The sequence below is a fragment of the Diabrotica undecimpunctata genome, chromosome 9, assembly GCF_040954645.1.
Source record: "Diabrotica undecimpunctata isolate CICGRU chromosome 9, icDiaUnde3, whole genome shotgun sequence".
In the NCBI taxonomy this organism is placed as follows: domain Eukaryota; kingdom Metazoa; phylum Arthropoda; class Insecta; order Coleoptera; family Chrysomelidae; genus Diabrotica; species Diabrotica undecimpunctata.
The window spans coordinates 11,662,341-11,681,949 of record NC_092811.1 but is presented as its reverse complement, the minus strand read 5'-3'; the positions used below and the strand labels follow the sequence as shown (position 1 = coordinate 11,681,949).

At 34.0% G+C, this 19,609-nt stretch overlaps 1 protein-coding gene across 1 annotated transcript; it reads right to left on the bottom strand.

Annotated features, from left to right (window-relative positions):
• LOC140450181 (odorant receptor Or2-like) lies at nt 1–15,481 on the bottom strand. Its single transcript, XM_072543637.1, has 5 exons — nt 15,155–15,481; nt 14,978–15,077; nt 10,963–11,064; nt 5,651–5,809; nt 1–232 (listed from the first exon to the last, which is right to left on the bottom strand). Exons 1-5 carry the CDS (start codon nt 15,340–15,342, stop codon nt 176–178), a joined length of 606 nt encoding a protein of 201 aa, XP_072399738.1. The 5' UTR covers nt 15,343–15,481; the 3' UTR covers nt 1–175.
• Between the last annotated feature and the right edge of the window lie 4,128 nt (nt 15,482–19,609).

Below are 19,609 nucleotides of genomic sequence, written 5' to 3'. Positions count from 1 at the left end.
ATTATCAAGTGATACAGGTATTTAACAGATAAATTTGGTGGTGACAATATGTAGCTACGATAGCTATTTAATACGTGAGATCTGTGACAAAAAATTTAAGTGAAATGAAACATTAAACGCCTTCTTATTTTTTCCTTAAGAGTAGTCTAGCCTTTTACATAGCTGAAACCATCAGTTACTTGTCATACATTGTGGTAAAAAACGTGCAAACTGTATAACAAAGTTTCATTATCTAAAAATAATATAATTAAAAGTTAAATAAGAATCAACCATTTTACTATCTACGAAGCATAATGTGTTAAATTGATTTTATAGAAATTTTTTACCAGACAGTAAAATAAGATGTATTATTTCACTAGACTATTTTTAACTGATAAAATGTCATAGCAACGCCACTTTTTCTACTGACAAAAATCCTTCCTTCCCCTGATTACTCAGCGACAAAATAATGACAGATAATTCTTTGTTGTCAGTTTGACAAACGTCATTGAGGCGTAATCAATTTTGAACATATATTATAATGAACCCAGACGAAAAATCAAGATTTGGGTGCCAGTCAGGTAAAGAAATTAAAAAATTGGTTTCGGAAAATGTCTCATTGAACACGCAGAGGTCCGGAAGCTTTATTTGGACCCAATTTTCGGAGTTCCTATGGCTGAGAAATTTTACGCTTGAAAGAGACTAAAGGTACTACCATAACGAAAGAAAGCAAAAATTTTCGAGGATTATGCCTTTAACATATAAAAAGGCAATGGCGAAGACTATACAGAGTCGTCTGTAAAATCAATGTAGAATACTACAACAAAAATGGTACAAGAAAAATATTTTACGGAGTACGGCATAAAAATCGACTCTTTCGCAGATATATCTTCCAAATGTGCAAGATTGGCCAGAGATACCAAGCGGAGGCAGCTTCAAAATGTTCAAGAAAAAAGAAAACTCAGTTCAAAAGCAATATCCACTGAAGAACTATTAAAAATCATCCAAAGCTACGAGGAAACCCTGATGGAGCACAAAAAAAGTTTTTTCACATTTGCTTGTTTGAACTTGCTTGGAGAGGCAATGAGGCCGTAAACTGCAAGATTCACTTTTTCAAGGGCGGTTTGAAAAGTTTGGCAAGCAGCAAAGAAATTCATCAAACGAAAATTTATGCCCAGTTAGATTATTTTTGAAATTATCGGAAAAAAGGGGACCATAGATTTTATCAGACAGACTCTTTCTTAGCGTTCACCCCAACTGGAAGGATGGATCTTGGTTCAAAAACTATCAACTTGGAATCAACACTGTATCTTCTTCTTGATGTGCCTATCCGTTACGAATGTTGGCGATCATCATGACGATCTTATCTGCAGCAGCGCGATAAAGCTGCACATATGTTGTATTGAATCAGATTCTGAGGTTCTTTAACCAAGATGTTCTTCTTCCTGGACCTCGTTTTCCAAATATTTTTCCTTGCAGAGTGGCTTGAAGGAGAGCAAATCTGGATTCATTTCGCATAATATGTCCGAAGAACTGTAACTTCCGAGATTTGATGGTGGTCAGTACCTCTCCGTTCTTATTCATTCTTCTGAGGACCTCCTCATTTGTGACTCGGTCAGTCCATGGGATCTTAAGTATTCTCCGATATAGCCACATCTTAAATGCTTCCAGTTTTCTGCACATATCTTCGTTCAAGGTCCACGATTCAACACCATAAAAAAGGACAGAGAAGACGTAGCATCGCAGTATTCTTACTTTAGTATCAAGAGAGAGGTTGTGACACTTGAAGAAGGCCCCCATCCGATTGAAGGTGGATCTAGCTTTTCCATTGCTTGCTCTAATCTTCTGATTGTTGGTGGTCTATTCTTCATTTATTATGGTGCCGCGGTAGTTGTAGTGCGTCACTCTTTCTACAGTGGATTGGTTAACGTAGAGTTGACCTTCTGTTATCCTGTTCTTGCTAATTATTATAAGCTTTGTCTTCTTAACGTTTATATTGAGTCCAAATTGTTGACTGTTGACTAGGTCTTCTAAGTTGTCCGCAAATACTATGGTGTCATCTACATATCCGATGTTGTTTAGCCGGTAACCATTTAGTAGAATACCTTTTTCAGTTTCGTGCAAAGCTTCGATAAATATTCTTTCAGAGTACAGATTGAAGATTAGAGGAGACAAAATACAGCCTTGCCTCACTCCACGCATGATTTTCACATAGTCAGTGTGTTCACATTCAACTCTGAGTGGACTGTATCGACTATATCTAAGTGGACAAAAATGTCCAAAGCTGAAAAAATTGGAATAGAGACAAAGAAACCTAAAATAACAAATCATTCTCATCGATCTTCAGCAGTGTCAGCCTTGTTCAAGCAAGGTATTTCTGAACAGGAGTTAATTAAATTAACGGGCCACTCAAATGCAAGCTCTCTAAAACCATATCTGCAGCTGGATTCCAGTCACCACCAGAAGTTTGTCGAAAATCTCAGAACAACAAATGTTGCTGGACATTATGTCCCCAAACGCTACAAGTTCCCAAATGCTACGAGTCAATAATACACAAAATCATGCTTTGGTAGAAAAGGATGGGCAAACTACTATAGCTTATAATAATTGTAATTTTAATATTATTAGCAAGTAAATAAAGATTATGTTTCGTTGATATGGTGCATTTATTGTCTCGTGAAATACACAGTTTTGTCGAATATCATTCGAGAGAAAATTATTTACCGGCAAAATTTTCTTCTGGTTTTATTCAAGTTTTTTCCCTTTTGGCAATTTCCGCGTATGAAATTTTGACAAAATCACTCGATTGACATCTCGTGATTTAACTGTTAAAATTTAATTCGCGAAAATTGCTAGGCAACAAACTTTCATACCAGTCGTAAATATTGTCGGCAACATTTTCTCTCTTATGATATTATATACGAAAATGTGATGGAGAACGCAGCAAAGACGAATACAGTCCATCTAATTTACTTACCGTTGCACGTCATTATCATTGACAGATCGAAGTTGAAATAGTTGCCAAAGTATAAAAAAATCCTGAATCCATTTTAAATCAAATAGGTCACATAATTATTGCAAAAGTGGATTATACAACAAAACAAATTAATATTTAATGTAAATAAATAGAAACAACACAAGAGTTAAAAAATAATCTTGTTAAAAATAATTTGAGCCGCTTGTATGCGTCGTATAAAAATGTAAAATGGAATACTTGAACAAAAATAACACTTTTTTTTATTACTTATTTACTTTGAAATGTTTTGTTACAACTACATTTTCAAATGCTATTTTCTTTTTTCTTCAGATTTATTTAAATTTCGGTTTTTTTGATTGATGGTGATTAGATAGAGATCGATTATTCGATTTCGTTTCCATCCAAACTTCCAAACATATTAAATAATAAATAATTATAAATATTTAAATTCTTACGTGACATTTTTGAAATAAAACACACTAATTTTGTACTAAAAAGAACATATTTTATTAAATAGGTAAAAATATAAAACAAGAGGTATTCACTTTAAAATTCAAAATAATAAAGTACAAAAAGTGTCAACACCGCAACTGTCAAATAAGTATTACCAATTTTTGCCAAAATATCACCTTCGTTCGATTACAGTTACAGTGTGTTCCGAACAAATGTTCTTCATAAAAACGCTTTATAATGCATTTATAAAAATTAAATGAAACATATTATTGTGTATTTCTTTAAGTTAACATTAATAGAAATCTTTAAATATTATTTCTACGCGTATATAATAAAATATGTCTAGTGGCTGTAATGCCAGTGTACTCGGCAAAGTGATTCTAAAAATCGCCTAAATATTTCGTGTTGGTATCATGTGACCTCACGGGCTATGACGCGGATGACGTGCAACGGTATGTAAATTAGATAAAGTGTATGTAGAAATTAATACACTAATTAGAAAGATTATATTCAAACAAGAATTGATCAAAAAAAAGAAGAAAATTACTAAAAACAAGGAGAAAATGAAATACAGGGAAATAAATCTTGAAATTTTTTAAAAGAAGTTCCACAATCACAATCACAACCAAAAGAGCAACGGAAAATTCAGAACCTTGCGTCGAAACAGATAGAGAATAAAGAAATTGATAAAATGAGAACAACCATAAAATATCTAAAAATTTAAAAGGCAAAGAAGGTGGAATTATCCACGAATTCCACGAACACACAAACGACACAGTGGTTATGGTGATCAGAAAAGCAAGACGACGTAAAGAAAAAAAAATAAAGCCCAAAAATAAAAATATAATAGCAATAGTTGCTGCAAATAGTAAGGACAGAAATTAAAGCAAGAGTACGGTAAACATGAAATAAATTCTTCTTCTTCTTCTGATTGCTTGAAAAGTGATATCAATTTCGAAAAAGATAGACATTGATTACAAAATTGATAGCTTTCAGTATAAATGAGAATTCCATGGATACAAAAAGTTAGCAATGGTGAGGTACTTCGGCGCATGGGCAAACGAAAAGAATTACTCAGGGCATAATCTAATAAGAATATACTAGAGCATAATCAAGAAGAGAAAAATACTTGGGTTCTGTGTTGAGAGGTGAAAGATATGAATTACTCCAATCATCATTGGAAGATAAAGTGCCGGCAAAAGATTAGTTGGAAGACGCCAGAACTCATGAATGAAAGATCCGAGGAGATGTTCTGATCGCTCAACCACAGAAATCTTTCGCACAGCAGTTTCCAAAGCTACAATTGACATTTGGATCCCTAACCTTCGAAAGGAGACGGCACAATAAGAAGAAGAAGTATATATAAGCAACAAACGATATTATGATAAATCTTTATAAGACTATATACATCTATACAGATAGTCGAAAGATTTAGATACTTTGGCTGTCTAATCTCTTCTTCTTAAAGTGCCCTCTCCTCAATGGAGGTTGGCTACTACAATTTTAAAATCTTCTCTATCTTCAGCTGTTCTTATTAGCTGTTCAAAATTTAGCCCTGTCCATTGTCGGATGTTTCTGAGCCACGATAGTCTTTTCCTTCCTAGGCCTCTCTTTCCCTCGATTTTTCCTTTCACTATAAGTTGGGCATATTGGTACTTATTATTTCTCAGTATGTGGCCTAGGTATGATGTTTTTCTAACTTTTACTGTGTTAAAAAGTTCTCTTTCCTTGCCTATTCTATGCAGCACTTCTTCGTTTGAGGTATGCGATGTCCATGAAATTTTGAGCATTCTCCGGTAGGTCCACATTTCAAAGGCCTCCAATTTATTTACGGTTGATGTTTTTAGGGTCCACGTTTCAACTGCATATAGATATGCATTCAACATGCTCTCTAATCAATAATACATTAAATCCAGATCAAGAGATAAATAGCCCGATAGAAGATTCCAGAAAAGCTTTTCTAAGAATGCGACAGTTTCAACAGATAAAGACGTAGTGAATAACGGATGATACGGAACAAAATGGAATATATGAACATAACGGATAAAAATTTACAAAAACAGACAAAAGATGTCTTAACTCTAAGACGAAATATCTCTACTCATTTTATGACTACAGAAAAATAAAAGTAATCTTGAAAGAACAAAGATTAAGGTTGAATGTATTCTAACGGTTGTAATGTCATTAAATGTACAGCTGTTATGTTTAAATTAATTAATTAACACATATGAAAACATTTACCTTTGTAAAACAAATAAGCGACATTTCTCCCAATGCAGTCGATTTGAGTGCCAATTTTTGTTGCGATCTTAGCATCATCGTCATCAGTACTTTCTTGTCACTCTCACTTGCATCAACCCAGATTACGTCGTTATATATTACATCAGCTATAGATTTACTCTAAAATAATGTAGACATCAGAAATTACTTTATCATAAAAAGTAAGAAGTAGTAAAGAAAGTTACTATTTGATTTAAGCTCATCATCTTTTTTGTTTTCAGTAGTGTGTCGTCCTCTGTTTGAGCATACATTTTACCAAGTAGAGGTAATGGATTTTCTAAAGAGCTATGACGTTGTAAATAGTTGTAAATACGAGGTCTGGCTATTAAATAACGAGACTGCGCGCGCAGAAGATGTCCTAGAGGGGAACAGTGGGAAACGAATGCAGCATTGGATAGCTGGAAGTGTACTCTTTTAGTACGAAAACACGTTTTTGTCGCTGCAGTAGTATTTTTTTGTAGAGGTTAGAAAATAACGTGTTTTTTTCTCGTGCTGATAACAATGTGTGACGAAAAACATAAGCAACGGATTAATGTGAAAGGCTATAGCGGGATAAGATGGTCAAAATTGCACCATGCTCGATTCAGTTTTGGGTCTGGCCATTCGAAAGGACATAATTAAAAACTCACTCAGTTAAATTTTCAAGTCCCTAGGTGCCTCTGGGGGTTCGCTATGGGAAAAAACGTATTTAAAAAAAAAATAAGCGATATAGAGGATATGGCCCTACACACGCAAACACACTAAGAGCGATATAGAATGAGAGCCCGATTATAACAGATATACATGGCGTTGGTAGTTGCGCCGCGTAATGTCAACTACCGTGCGGCGCAACTATCAACGCCATGTTTTCTGTTACAATCAGGCTCCCTGGATATGCGGTATGTAGGGCTAAGACATGAACGCCAAAACAGTTAAGTAAATATAAAATATAAAATAAAAGAATAATGATATAAACATGGGTATAACGCTCTTATATCTAAGCGGAAGAGTAAGGCATGGACGAGCGTAGTACGAGCTTATGAATCTATATAACAAGGATCTCAAAAGTCATGGAACTATATAGATATGCGTCTGTGTATAAATTGTATGTACATTGTGATATAATATCACGTATAGAGATATATTCGCTAGCTTAAAATTCCACAACTTTTTGAAGTGCGTTCTAATTCACGATTCATTTTTCAGAATCTTTGGAGGTTATGTAGTAAAAACATGGAGAAAACGGGGGTTTTCGGTTTTTGGAGCATGCTGTAGGGAAAAATAATAGTTTTAATAGCTTATTTCGATTGTAAAGATGAGAATACATATAACAATATGAATTATCATAAATTTATGTGTATGTTGTTAAGGTTATGAGTCAAAAACTTCAGAAAAATGCCAAAAAAGCAGTTTTTTCGATTTTTAGGCATTTTCCACGTTGAAAATGATAATAATATCTATGCCATTCGAAAGAACGGGAAAAAACCCATAAAAAACATTATTTTAAAGTTGGCCAAAAATTTCTGACATAACCTAAAATATCACTGAAAATTTCAAATATTTTTCCTGGGCTCAATTTTCAAGCTAAAAATCTGAAAAAAATCAGGCAGTTTTGTATTATTAAAATACGCTTTCATGAATTTTTTCAGATTTTTTGCAGTAATACAGCGTCAAATTTTTTTTGGACCTCCAGAGGCACCTAGGGACTTGAAAATTTAACTGAGTGAGTTTTTAATTATGTCCTTTCGAATGGCCAGACCCTAAACTGAATCGAGCATGGTGCAATTTTGACCATCTTATCCCGCTATAGCCTTTCTCGTAAAATTAAAAATAATCCGACTGAGTGCTATAATTTGTTGAAAGAGACCTATGGTAAGAATTCTTTATCTCGTGCGCGTGTTTTCGAATTCTATAAACGGTTTCCTGAAGGCCGAGAGAGCGCCGAAGATGACCAACGTCCAGGTCGACCTGTTTCTGTTTTAACTCCGCAAACAGTGACCAAAATAAATGAAATTAATCGCGGAGATCATCGTATGAGCATTCGGATGATTGCTTTTGATGATTGAAAATTTTACATGATGAATTAAACATAAAGAAAGTCTGCGAAATTGGTCCCAAAAATTTGACCTGTGACCAAAAGCTCGTCCGTTAACAGATCTGCTCAGATTTTCTTGAGAGGTAACATGAAGAGCCTGAATTAATGGAAAACATCATCACTTGCGATGAAACCTGGATATTCAAATACGATGTTGAAACTCAGCGACAATCTATGCACTGAAAAACTCCTGCATCGCCAAGAATGAAAAAAGCAAGGATATCGAAATCAAAATTAAAAGCCATGCTAATCGTTTTTTCCACATTAACGGCATCGTGAAAAAAATTTTTGTTCTTATTTTTTACCTTTGTTTTCTCTCCTTTATATGTTTAATCCTATTTGCCGTGGCCTAGTTCTCCTATATATGATATATATTATAATGTCCTGATAGGCCCCTGGACGTGAAGCGAGTGACCCATGTTAATTGCATGTGCTTATGGATATATATGTGTATGTATATATATTTTTTCTCTTCTTTTTATTAATTGCTGTACTGATTTCCCAACTTTAAATTTATGTATTTTAGTCTATTCGATTGCAAATAATTCAAAACCTTTTTACTGCGCCTAATGAGATTAAAAGATCATGTAACTGGCTGTATAACGTACCTGCCCATAACGGGCTGTCTGTGAAGCGTTATTTAGCCGCTAGAGGCATTCCAGTGCTCGAACACCCGCCGTACTCGCCTGATTTAGCACCCTGTGACTTTTTCCTGTTTCCGAAGATCAAGTCTGCCTCAAAAGGAATCCGGTTCGAGTCGATGGAAGAGGTGAAGCGAAAACCGGCGGAGCTCCTAAAAGCTCTAACAAAAGAAGACTTCCAGCATTGCTTTGACCAATGGAAAAAACGAATGGAACGGTGTGTGGCGAAGAAAGGAGAATATACTGAAGGAGAGCATTCGATTGTAGAATAATTTTTAAAATAAAACTCTCTTTCATAAGCAGTCTCGTTATTTAATAGCCAGATCTGGTAATCCCATAAAGGTAAAATCCTCGATCACATTTTTACCCATACACACAACTTGAGCTATCCGAGAATATCCATCTCTTGAACGTTGCTATTATACGACTTTGTTTTTGTCTTAGTAATACTTAAAGAACGCCGACAATCATAAAAGCAGTTACATTTTTGGAAAAGACTCTCTCCAACTACTACAGTCTTCTTATATCAATTTTTAAGTATACTATTCTACCCTTACCAGTCCTAAGATAATATAATACAGCAGACAATAAAATTCAGAGCAGAGGAAAAAATAAGAGGGCCATAAAACTTGGAGTCGAGCGACTTTCGAACCAGAAATGAAAGTTCCGGACTCACATTTAAACTCTAGCGTAAGCAGAAAACGATGACGGGCATAAAAAAGGACATCAATTAATGGAAGACGATCTTTTTAATATAAAATTACAAACAGACTCAAATTTTTAGAAGACCAGTCTGTCTTAAAAAGAAAAGAAGAGATACAAAACATAAAAGAATATCTGCTATAGACGAGCCTCTTCCCATATCAGTTGGCCCACCTATGAAATTTGCAGTTTAAGTCGATTACCAAAAACAAATTATACTCTGCATGTTTTTATAAGTTTCCATATTAATTAATATGGCATTTATATTAATATTTATTAAAAATATTGTCCTTACGGTTTTTTATTTATTTTCAACAATAAAAAAAATTTCACTAAACCCTGGCTATGCATTCACTTAGGTCAACATACGCTGATTTTTTTATAATTACGTTAAATCCAGAGGTAGCTATGGAAAAATGACATCAAAATAAAAATATTGTCAGTTAATGTCAATGTATTGTGTAAAGCTTTTTGCTGTTTGTGGATTGTACAATGGGTCGAGGTAAAGTTATCGATGAGAAAATTTGTTCAAACATTATTAGATTTTTTAATTCTCGAAAATCCAATTCGGCAATCACGAATATGTTGCAATTGTCACGCAGTAGTGTAAGAAATATAGTCAGAAGATACAAAACTACAGGTTCGGTCGTCACAAAACCTAGAAATATACGAAAAAGTAAAATACCGGAAGCAGATAGAAGAGCATTAAGACCCATTATAGTAAAAAATCGACAAGAAAATTACATGGCGTTAAGCGTTTTATGGAGTGACGTTATTGGAAGACACGTTTCTAAATTAACATGTCACCAAGAGGTCCAAAAATTAGGATTTGGTACTTACAAAGTAAGTTTTACAGTAGAAAAAATTAGTACAAGTTGTTTTTAATAAATTTCATTTTATTCTAGGCTAAGGAAAAGCCACTTTTAACATTACAACAAAAGAAAAATAGACTAAGATGGTGAAAAAAGCAAAAATATTAGTTATTTAATACAATGGAGTGATGAGTCCAGTTTTGAAGTGTGTGTTGGAGACAGTAGGACTCGCGTCATTCGCAGGAAAAATAAAGCTCTCCATCCCGAATCTCTGAAGAGAAAAGTCAAATTTCCTGCATCTGTCATGATCTGGGGCAGCATGTCGTCTAAAGGTGTGGGAAAGTTACAATTTTATCAATGGGATTGTAAACATGGACAAATATTTGAATATTTTAGAAGAATCTCTTTTACCGATTATAGAACACTGTTTAACATCAGCGGAAGATTTTGTCTTCCAACAGGACGGCGCAGGTGGTCATACCTCAAAAAAGAGTTTAAAATGGATTGAAGACCATGGCATATCACTGCTGAAATATGTTTCTAACAGTCCCGACTCGTCTCCGATAGAGACTTTGTGGCGCGAAATGAAAAAAGCTTAGAGAAAACATCCTGCCAGGTCCGTCAACGCCTTGAAGGAAAAATTGCAAGAAATATGGGATTCGTTTACATTAGAATTTTGTCAGAACATGGTAAAAACTATGCCTTGAAGAAATTTATTATTATTCTCTTTAATTAATAGTTTTCATTACGTTATAAGATATTTTCTATAATTAGGAAATTCAAAAATGCATTAAAACTTCTAAAATGTACGCTGCGCTTTTATTTTTGTTGTCTAAAATTTAGTTTTCTTATCAATCTAACGTTGGGCCATCTGATATGGAAAGGTGGCGAAGGGGCTCATAATATCGTATACAAATAACTTTTTCTTCATTATTATTTGTTAAATAAATTTATTGCCTTCCAACATTTTGGATGACCAATAATATTAAAATCTATCAATATCAGTGCTATCAATAACTATCTAGGGTTAACGATAATAATTACCTCTTCTTGAATCTCATTAGCGAACCAAAAGAAAAAATACATTTGTATAACTGTCATGGTAAATCCAGCAAAACATCTCAGTTTTAATTGTAACGATTCTTCCTAAAAAAAATTGAGCAATCACTTGCGGTTTCTATCTTTGTGGCAATAATAAAATTAGTAAACAATATTTAAAGTCAGTCAGGTAGCCAAACGGGAGGCGACCAAATCGCATTTAGTTCACTGTGGAATAATCTGGTGGCCGATGATGCAGACACTGGCTGTGGGCAGAAAAACAAAAAGACTGACGTAGTAGTTTAAAATTCTAAATGAATCTGCTACTTAGATTAGAATACGCTGGTGTAAGACCAACTTATGGATTAGTGCTCTTGCCGGTGTTTCTTTATCTTACTTCTCTTCTCCTTCTCTGTCTTCATTTTTATCTCCACCTGACGAGAGGTTAACAGATCGAAACATATTGTAACGTTTCGTCAATTAAGTGATCCAAAATCTTACGGAGGAGTAAAAGAGTCTTATGTATAATGGTATATTTAATTGCAAAAACGTTTTAGTTATGCTTTATCTTCATATATAAGGTAATTCTTTTACTAAAAGGTGGGCTAAATTTCTATTACTAACTGGATTCCTAATAATTACCACACAGAATAACGAAGTTTGCAATTCCTGTATTTACAGCATAAGTATGCTTAAGATTTTGGGTGGTACCACCGCCTAGAACTAAGATTAATACTATTACTCATAGAGTTCATACTAAACTCAGGCTTCCAGGCTGAACTGCGTCGATTATTAGCGTGTCGAGCTTTCGATATCTCCACTGATGTGTTCTTTAGGGCTTCCGGGAGGCAAGTATCCAGCAAGACTACTTATCTCTCACTAAACATTGTATGTCCAACAGTTATTTCATCTTCTAAAATCAATTCCACAGACCAAGAAATGGTGCCCCAATGGGCTCCCCGCTATCTCCAGTAATTGCGAATATCTTTATGGAAGAGTTCAAAACCCGAACACTATCCACGTCAATGTTTAAACCCACATGTTGGCTATGATATCTTGATGATATATTCTAAAGTGAATGAAGTCATTAGTTCCATTCATCCAGTTCACGATGAAGGTGAAAACTGGTTTATTCTTACCGTTTGTCTACGAGATCATAAAGAAAATCCAATTAAAAGGTTTTCGTCACTTGTCAAAAATGAGAGAACTAATTCTACTATTCAAAAAAGGAGATAAAAATAGCCAGAAAACTACAAAGGTATAAACTAGTCAAATACTTCGCTAAAACTTACAACCAAAATTTTACAAGTGCTAATAAATCCGAGGATAAGTTTAGCAGATCAACAACAGGGTTTTCATAGTGGAATATTGTATACCGATGCAATAATATTTGTTATAAAGCAAATTAATGAGAAATCGCTAGAATAGCAGAATAGAAGACCAGCATTTCTGTGTCTGATTGACCTAAAGAAAGCATTTGACAGAGTATGACTCAAAGATGTAATCCATCTCCTGTATAATAGAGAAATTACCCTAAATATTACAAAAACTATCGAAAACATCTACCAAAACAACAAAATGGAAGTCAGAATAGATGAAAAACTTACAAAACCTATAGAAATAAACAGCAAATAGGACAAGGGGATTCATTGAGCCCCATGAGAAACAAAGAAATAAAAATACTCTGTTACGCAGACGACGCAATATTGATAGCCCGAGATGACGATAATCTGCAAAGACTGGTTCACAGATTTAACATAAGAGTAAAAGAATTTAATATGACAATCTCATCTCAGAAAACTAAAACAATAGTAGTCAGCAAAGAACCAAGCAGATGTAAAATAGAAAATGATAGCATCAGTATTGAACAAGTAATGGAAATAAAATACTTGGGAATTACACTGTCTAGCTATGGAGACCTGGACAAAGTAGTGAAAGATAAAGTACAAAAAGCAAATATACTGGCAGGATGATAAGATTGGTAAGACCAATAATGACATATGCCTCAGAAACAAGACCCGACACAGCCACAACGCAAAGGCTACTGGAAACTGCAGAGATGAGAAGAATTATAGGAAATAGGCTGAGAGATCGAAAGAGAAGTGAAGATATTAGAAGAAAATGTAACAATGTAATAAGGTGTATAAATAAATGGACACAAAATAGAAAAAAAAGAATGGAATAACCACACAAGCAGAATAGAGAAGACCCGTGTCGTCAAAATAGCAAGAGATAAGTCACCAATTGACAGAAGAAGTATCGGACGACCGCGCAAAAAATTGAGTTACAACCTTCCATAGGTACTAATCCGTCAATGAACAAGCAAAATTGCTTATAAAGAGGAAGAAAAAGAAAAAGAAGAAGAAGAACGTTCATGTCAACCAACACATAAACCACCTTACAATCGACGGTATAAATGAACTGTACGCTGTTTTCAGTAGCAGTAGTGCAGTGATTAGTAATCAGTGTAGATTGTACACACCTGCACAAATAAAACGCACAAATTTTATGATATCAAAGCTCTTCAATGAAGGATAGCACTTCTGCTATAAAAAGATACTGATTTAATGTATATGATTTCTTATAAATGATAACAATAAAGGCTATAAAATGCAAATATTTTTGAAATAGCTTAAATGTATTATTAATCTCTATTAATTGAAGTGGCGGCTGGTGTGGTAAAATTTTGGGTAGGCCAAGCCAGAAAATTACATATAGCTATGTGTAATCAGTGGCGGATCCAGAGGGAGGGTTAACGGGGTCATGGGGTCAAGACCCCTCCCCTTAAAAATATTTGAAAACCCACTTATCCTATTGGTGGTATGACTAAAAGTGACCTTGCATCAGAGAAAAGTAATCACCCTCAAGATCCATGAGCTCCCCAAAAAAATTTCTGTAGCCGTCCGTGTGTGTAATACATTTTTTTTTTGTGTGAGAGTGGGAATCTTCTAAAGACCGTACCAGATGAATCGTACCTGGCGTGTGTTGGATTTAGAGAAAACGGAGTACATCTGAACGCAGTTCCCCCTGGGGACCTTGCCTTCGGATACATCCGTGTTACAATGCCAACCAACTAAACTTCAGTTCTTCTAGATATTGACGATTCCAATAGTGAAACAACAATGTCCAAATACTCACTATCAACATTACTATTATTGCAACCTGGTAAAGCGTCAGAGAAACTCATTTTTATGTATCACTTATAAAACGATCTCACTATTCCAAGAAAAATTTAAAAAAATCAATCTTGATCGGCCTAACAACTAGTGCAACTAGTAATAATAACAGATAACAGTGAAAATTGAACTATTGCTCGGCGACAGTGTTGTCATATATAAGTTGGATACAATCAGGCGATATAGAAATCATGCAAGTGTGATTTTTTTTTTCGAATTTTACGATTTTTTTTAAATTTATTTGGACAACCGTGCACTTGTTTGCAATTGTGTTGCTTGTTTAAAAATATGTTATAATTACAGATTATGTTACATATTTTTTTATCATAATTTAAAACAAAAGTTTATATTACAATCCGATAATTACGTTACAAGTGACAACGATGGTCGACGTAGGCCCGATCGTCTGGTGCCTAAACAGCAAGCATAGACACGACAATATAAATCGTTGTCCGGCAAGCTGCTTAACTTCAAACGCTTTTTGTACGAGGATCTTATGTGAGCTGGGTCGGACAGTTCCGATCGGGCCTATTAATGATATTTAAAATGCCTGAATACGATTCGATGCTTTCTGTGGTAATATAATAACATAGTTGCTTTAACGGACGCTAATGTATTGAGTGATTTAGTACATTTGAAAGTTATTTACATGCAATAACATAATTTTTGAATATATGTTTTTCAATTTTAAAGCTCTTAAAATTATTGGGTAGGCCCGGCCTATCCTGCCTACCCCCAAAAGCCGCCACTGATTAATTAGCTGTGAACTTGTGTAACAAGTGTACTTTTTCGTCCAAACGCTAAAATAACTGTTAATTAATATGTTTAATAAGAATAATATTTACTGTCAACGTAGGAATCATGAAGGCTGCGGTGTCTAAAACGTAGCTGACGTACTGTATTAAAATAATTTCCTTTAAAGAATGTTGAATCCAGTTCATAAGTCTAAAAGTATAAAAAATATATAGAATACAAATTATTACTTTTACGATGACCACAGTTGTTGCTTTTCGACACATTACCTTATAATTAGTTGATGAGACTTTACACAATCTCTCAATTTGTTCTCTGTAGATTTCTTGACAACACAAACATCGTTGGCATTTTCTATATTCACGTGTCTTATATCATGCTTCAATAAAGTAATTTGGCCCAGAAGAAACAGTATCAAAGACATCGGTATTATCTTATAATAACAGAACAATATCATTCCTATAAATACTGTTACGACGTCAAATAAAGAACAAATCCATGGATAGTCTTCGACAGTAAACGGATACCAGATCTGGAAAACAAATCCTCTCGCCAATGGACAATCTGGGTTATATTCTATATGCTTGGAATCGCTAAAAGTAATAGTTTTATATATATATATATATATATATATATATATATATATATATATATATATATATATATAGGTAATATAATAAGAATTAAAGAGATATGATTATGTAATAAACGCTGTCACCAATGTAATATCCACGTCTATAATGTTAAGGGATACTTAGCTCTGCGAGCGGAGGCAAGGCTTTCTGGTCCGACTAGTCTGAACGGACGTGAATTCGCCCTCGCGGATTTACAAGAGGGTAGCGAAAATTTGGAAAAGGGGATGAAGGACGTCCCGTTTCAGGCCCTGTAAAGAGTTGAATCTATGGGCTTGCTTTAGAAGCCGGAGAAATGTATATGCGACAGTGTGTTCTCTTCTAGTCTACCTGTAAACGGCCGGGAAAGAACAATAAAACCCAATTTCGAACTTACAATATATTAAGTAAATTGTATACAACTAAGACAACCAGATATCAGTTATAACTAATTATAGTTTATTCAGTTGCGAAAGGAGACGAGAAGAGACCTTAGCAAGTTAGTATTTATGTTTAGTTATCTTAGCGTATTTAGGCCCTAGCTAAAGAATACGCCTTTGCAGTCCAACTGGAACTCAGGAACAGTCTGCTGAGAGTACTGTACGTTATCACGAATTTCCGAGATACGACTTATCCGGTACTTATACGGTACTACCGTTTCGTCGGATATAATAACGTGCTCACTGAGCTGAACACACACCGGACGGCGGATAGACTAGCGCACCCCTAGATCGCCGAGTACCCACTGGCTCCGGTCGCCGAACACTACTGCCCGGTTGACCAACTTTTTTCGTCTTTATGTTCCGCGAACGCGTACCCTCAAATACCCGTCACAGTACCGAGGCGTCGCCCGAACTCTTGTAACAAATATATTTTGCCTACCATAGGGTAAGATTATGGGGTAGAAAATTGGGGACAGAAACTATGCGGGTGAAGAAACTATAGGGCAAGCAAAACAATCGTTACTTGTGCGAACGGCACTCAGGGGGGTTGTTGGAGGGCTGAGGTCGAGGATAAGTGAACGACAAGGGATCATATTTGGGCAGCTACAAAAAAATGAAATAAAGGGGTACTTACATAAATCTCCTGGACAAAATGAAACAAGATATGGCAGACAAGGTTACCTCTAGCTATTTTAATTCGGACGCCGCTTCGAAGAAAACTTCCTGCTGGAAAAAGAAAGAAAATTTCTTCTTCCCTAAAATCAAGAATACATACAAGGGTTAGGAGACTTTTCTAAATAAAAACAAAAAAAAAATGGATCAGAGAAACAAATCAAACCTTTATTTTTGTCTCAAACAAACAGTTATCAAAAATACAGATTGCACAAGAAGCATACTAAATAACGTAATAACAAAATTAACAAAAACTTACGTGCTTATCTGTTTACAAAGGAGATTGCTTCAAAAATCTTTCAAAATGGTTCCTAGGTTATTTATTAATGTGACCAAAATAGATTATTAAAATTAAGGATATCCTTGTTTATGAAAATATCTTAAAATTTAACCTTATACAGATTGAACCAATTTAAAACGGAACATACAATTTAATATATGTCTGTTCGAACTGCATTTGAAATAGTGGACCAATATAAAACTTGGACAAAAATAAATCCATACCCGGTGATAGACATTGTATAAAATATCGTTCAACTATCTGTCTCCTTTAAAGGAAAGAGGAGCTTGCCTAATAGTCGGAGAGATAGAGCCGAAATTTTGAACTGATCAGTAATATGACATTTCTCTATTGGAATATATTCATTGTAACTGGGTTAAGACTTTGCCTTACAGGCGGACGCCCCTCGTGGTACAGGGGGTGGCTATACAGGGATGAAGTTGTCATTTTTTTCGGAAAAATTAACGATCGATAATATGGCTGAACATTTGCCCAGAGTAAGATCTTGGTATAACTAGACGAAATCCCAAAGGGCGGACTGGAGAGTGGATACATAAGGGGTGGAGGACAGGGGTGAGGTTGCAATTTTTTGGGGAAAAATTAACGATAAGTAATATGTCCGCCATTTTCATGGCTCATTATTTAGCCCCTAAAAACTCTAAATATAAAAGGGCGGACAGCTGGGTTGGTACAGAGAGCCATAAAACGAGGTCAAATGTACCACTTGCCTGCGCATTTTAGGTCTCGGTAACAATTTTCAAACTGATTTTATTATGATATTTTTATACCGATTGATTTGAAAATTTGTATGCTCACTTCTGTTACTATTCTGAAAAGCGTCAAGTAGAGTTTTCTTCAAAATTTGCCAAAAAAATTTCCGTAAATGAAAATGTTCGTAATTTTTTGAGGTAAAATTTAATTTGTAGAATCCTTTCGATTTTCTGTCAGTTATACCATGATTTTTTTCCAAAAATTTTCAAACGATTTTTCCGATAAGAAAAAAAAATTAGAAAAACTTTAAAAATTTCGTCATTTTTCTCACTCTCATTGATGTCATCACATTCATCATCTTCGTCACTTTCACTTTCAATAATATCACATTCATTATCTGCTTCATTTGTAATCACTACTTCTCGAACTGATTCTGGCATCTGAGGTCCACTAAATCATTTGAATTTATATGTTTCATCTTCAAACTCCCAACCATGTTCTTCAACAATCAATTCTGTTGGTACTTTTTTATGAGCATTTGTCCAAATATTTGAAATATAATGAGCTCGCAGTAGATGTTGGTGTAATTCATCTTGACATGGTGGTAAGCTTGAAGCATCGAAATTTGTTAGTTTTTTTTTAAGGCTTGTTCACATCATGCAACTTATACTGCCGGTTAAATAGTGAAACTCTGACATCGTTTACTTTTCTTTTTGGAATTGTTCTCGTCAGTCCTGTTCCATATAAGTGACATATGAAAGTTTCTAAGGTTTCAAAAACTTCATTACAATCGAAGTCAGTTTCACCAAGTTGAATAAAAGCATCTTGATACTTATTACATTTAGCGCATGCGTCTAGAATTACTGATCTAAATGAACGCGCATCATTATTATTTTAATATTTTAAAATAATAATGATGCAAAATTAATGTCCAAACAGAATTTATAAAATTATAATTAACTAATGAAAAAAAATTAAAAAATTGAAAATATCTACAAAGTAAATTTCAAAACTTAAAAAATTGATAATTCCACTATTAAATTGATTTTTATTAATAATTATTTGTAAAATGTTAAAGGAATTCTACAAATTGAATTTTACCTATTGATAAATAGAAATAATATATTTTGTAATTGATTATTAATGTAATAATAAATCAAATTTTTCTTATATCTGAACAATCATTATTTATGAAATATAAATTTAAAAACCTTTTTATTGTAATAAAAAATAAGTAAAATTACTATTTGTTATACCAAAAATATTTAATAGTTAACATTATAAAATTACTTTAATTTAATAAAATATCAAATATCAAACATTTATTCAATTAAAAATTAATTCGTAAAATATTTATATTTAAGAAAAAAATGTGATGTGTAAAGGAAATATGACTTAGTTTGAAAAAAAAACATTATCATAATATCATTTTAAAACTACAAAATATTCTATAAAAGATTCAGACGATGACGTAGAGTTTTATCAAATGTTTTAGAAAAGTTTTTCTAAATTTTTTTTTCTTGTCGGAAAAATCGTTTGAATATTTTTGGAAAACAAATCATGGTATAACTTACAGAAAATCGAAAGGATTCTACAAATTAGATTTTACCTCAAAAAATTACGAACATTTTCATTTACGGAATTTTTTTTGGAAAATTTTGAGGAAAACTCTACTTGACGCTTCTCAGAATAGTAACAGAAGTGAGCATACAAATTTTCAAATCAATCGGTATAAAAATATCATAATAAAATCAGTTTTAAAATTGTTACCGAGACCTAAAATGCGCAAGCAAGTGGTACATTTGACCCCGTTTTGTGGCTCTCTGTACCAACCCAGCTATCCGCCCTTTTGGATTTAAAGTTTTTAGGGGCTAAATAATGAGCCATGAAAATGGCAGACATATTACTTGTCGTTAATTTTTCCCCAAAAAATTGCAATTTCACCCCTGTCCGCCACACCTTATGTATCCACTCTCCAGTCCGCCCTTTGGGATTTCGTCTAGTTAT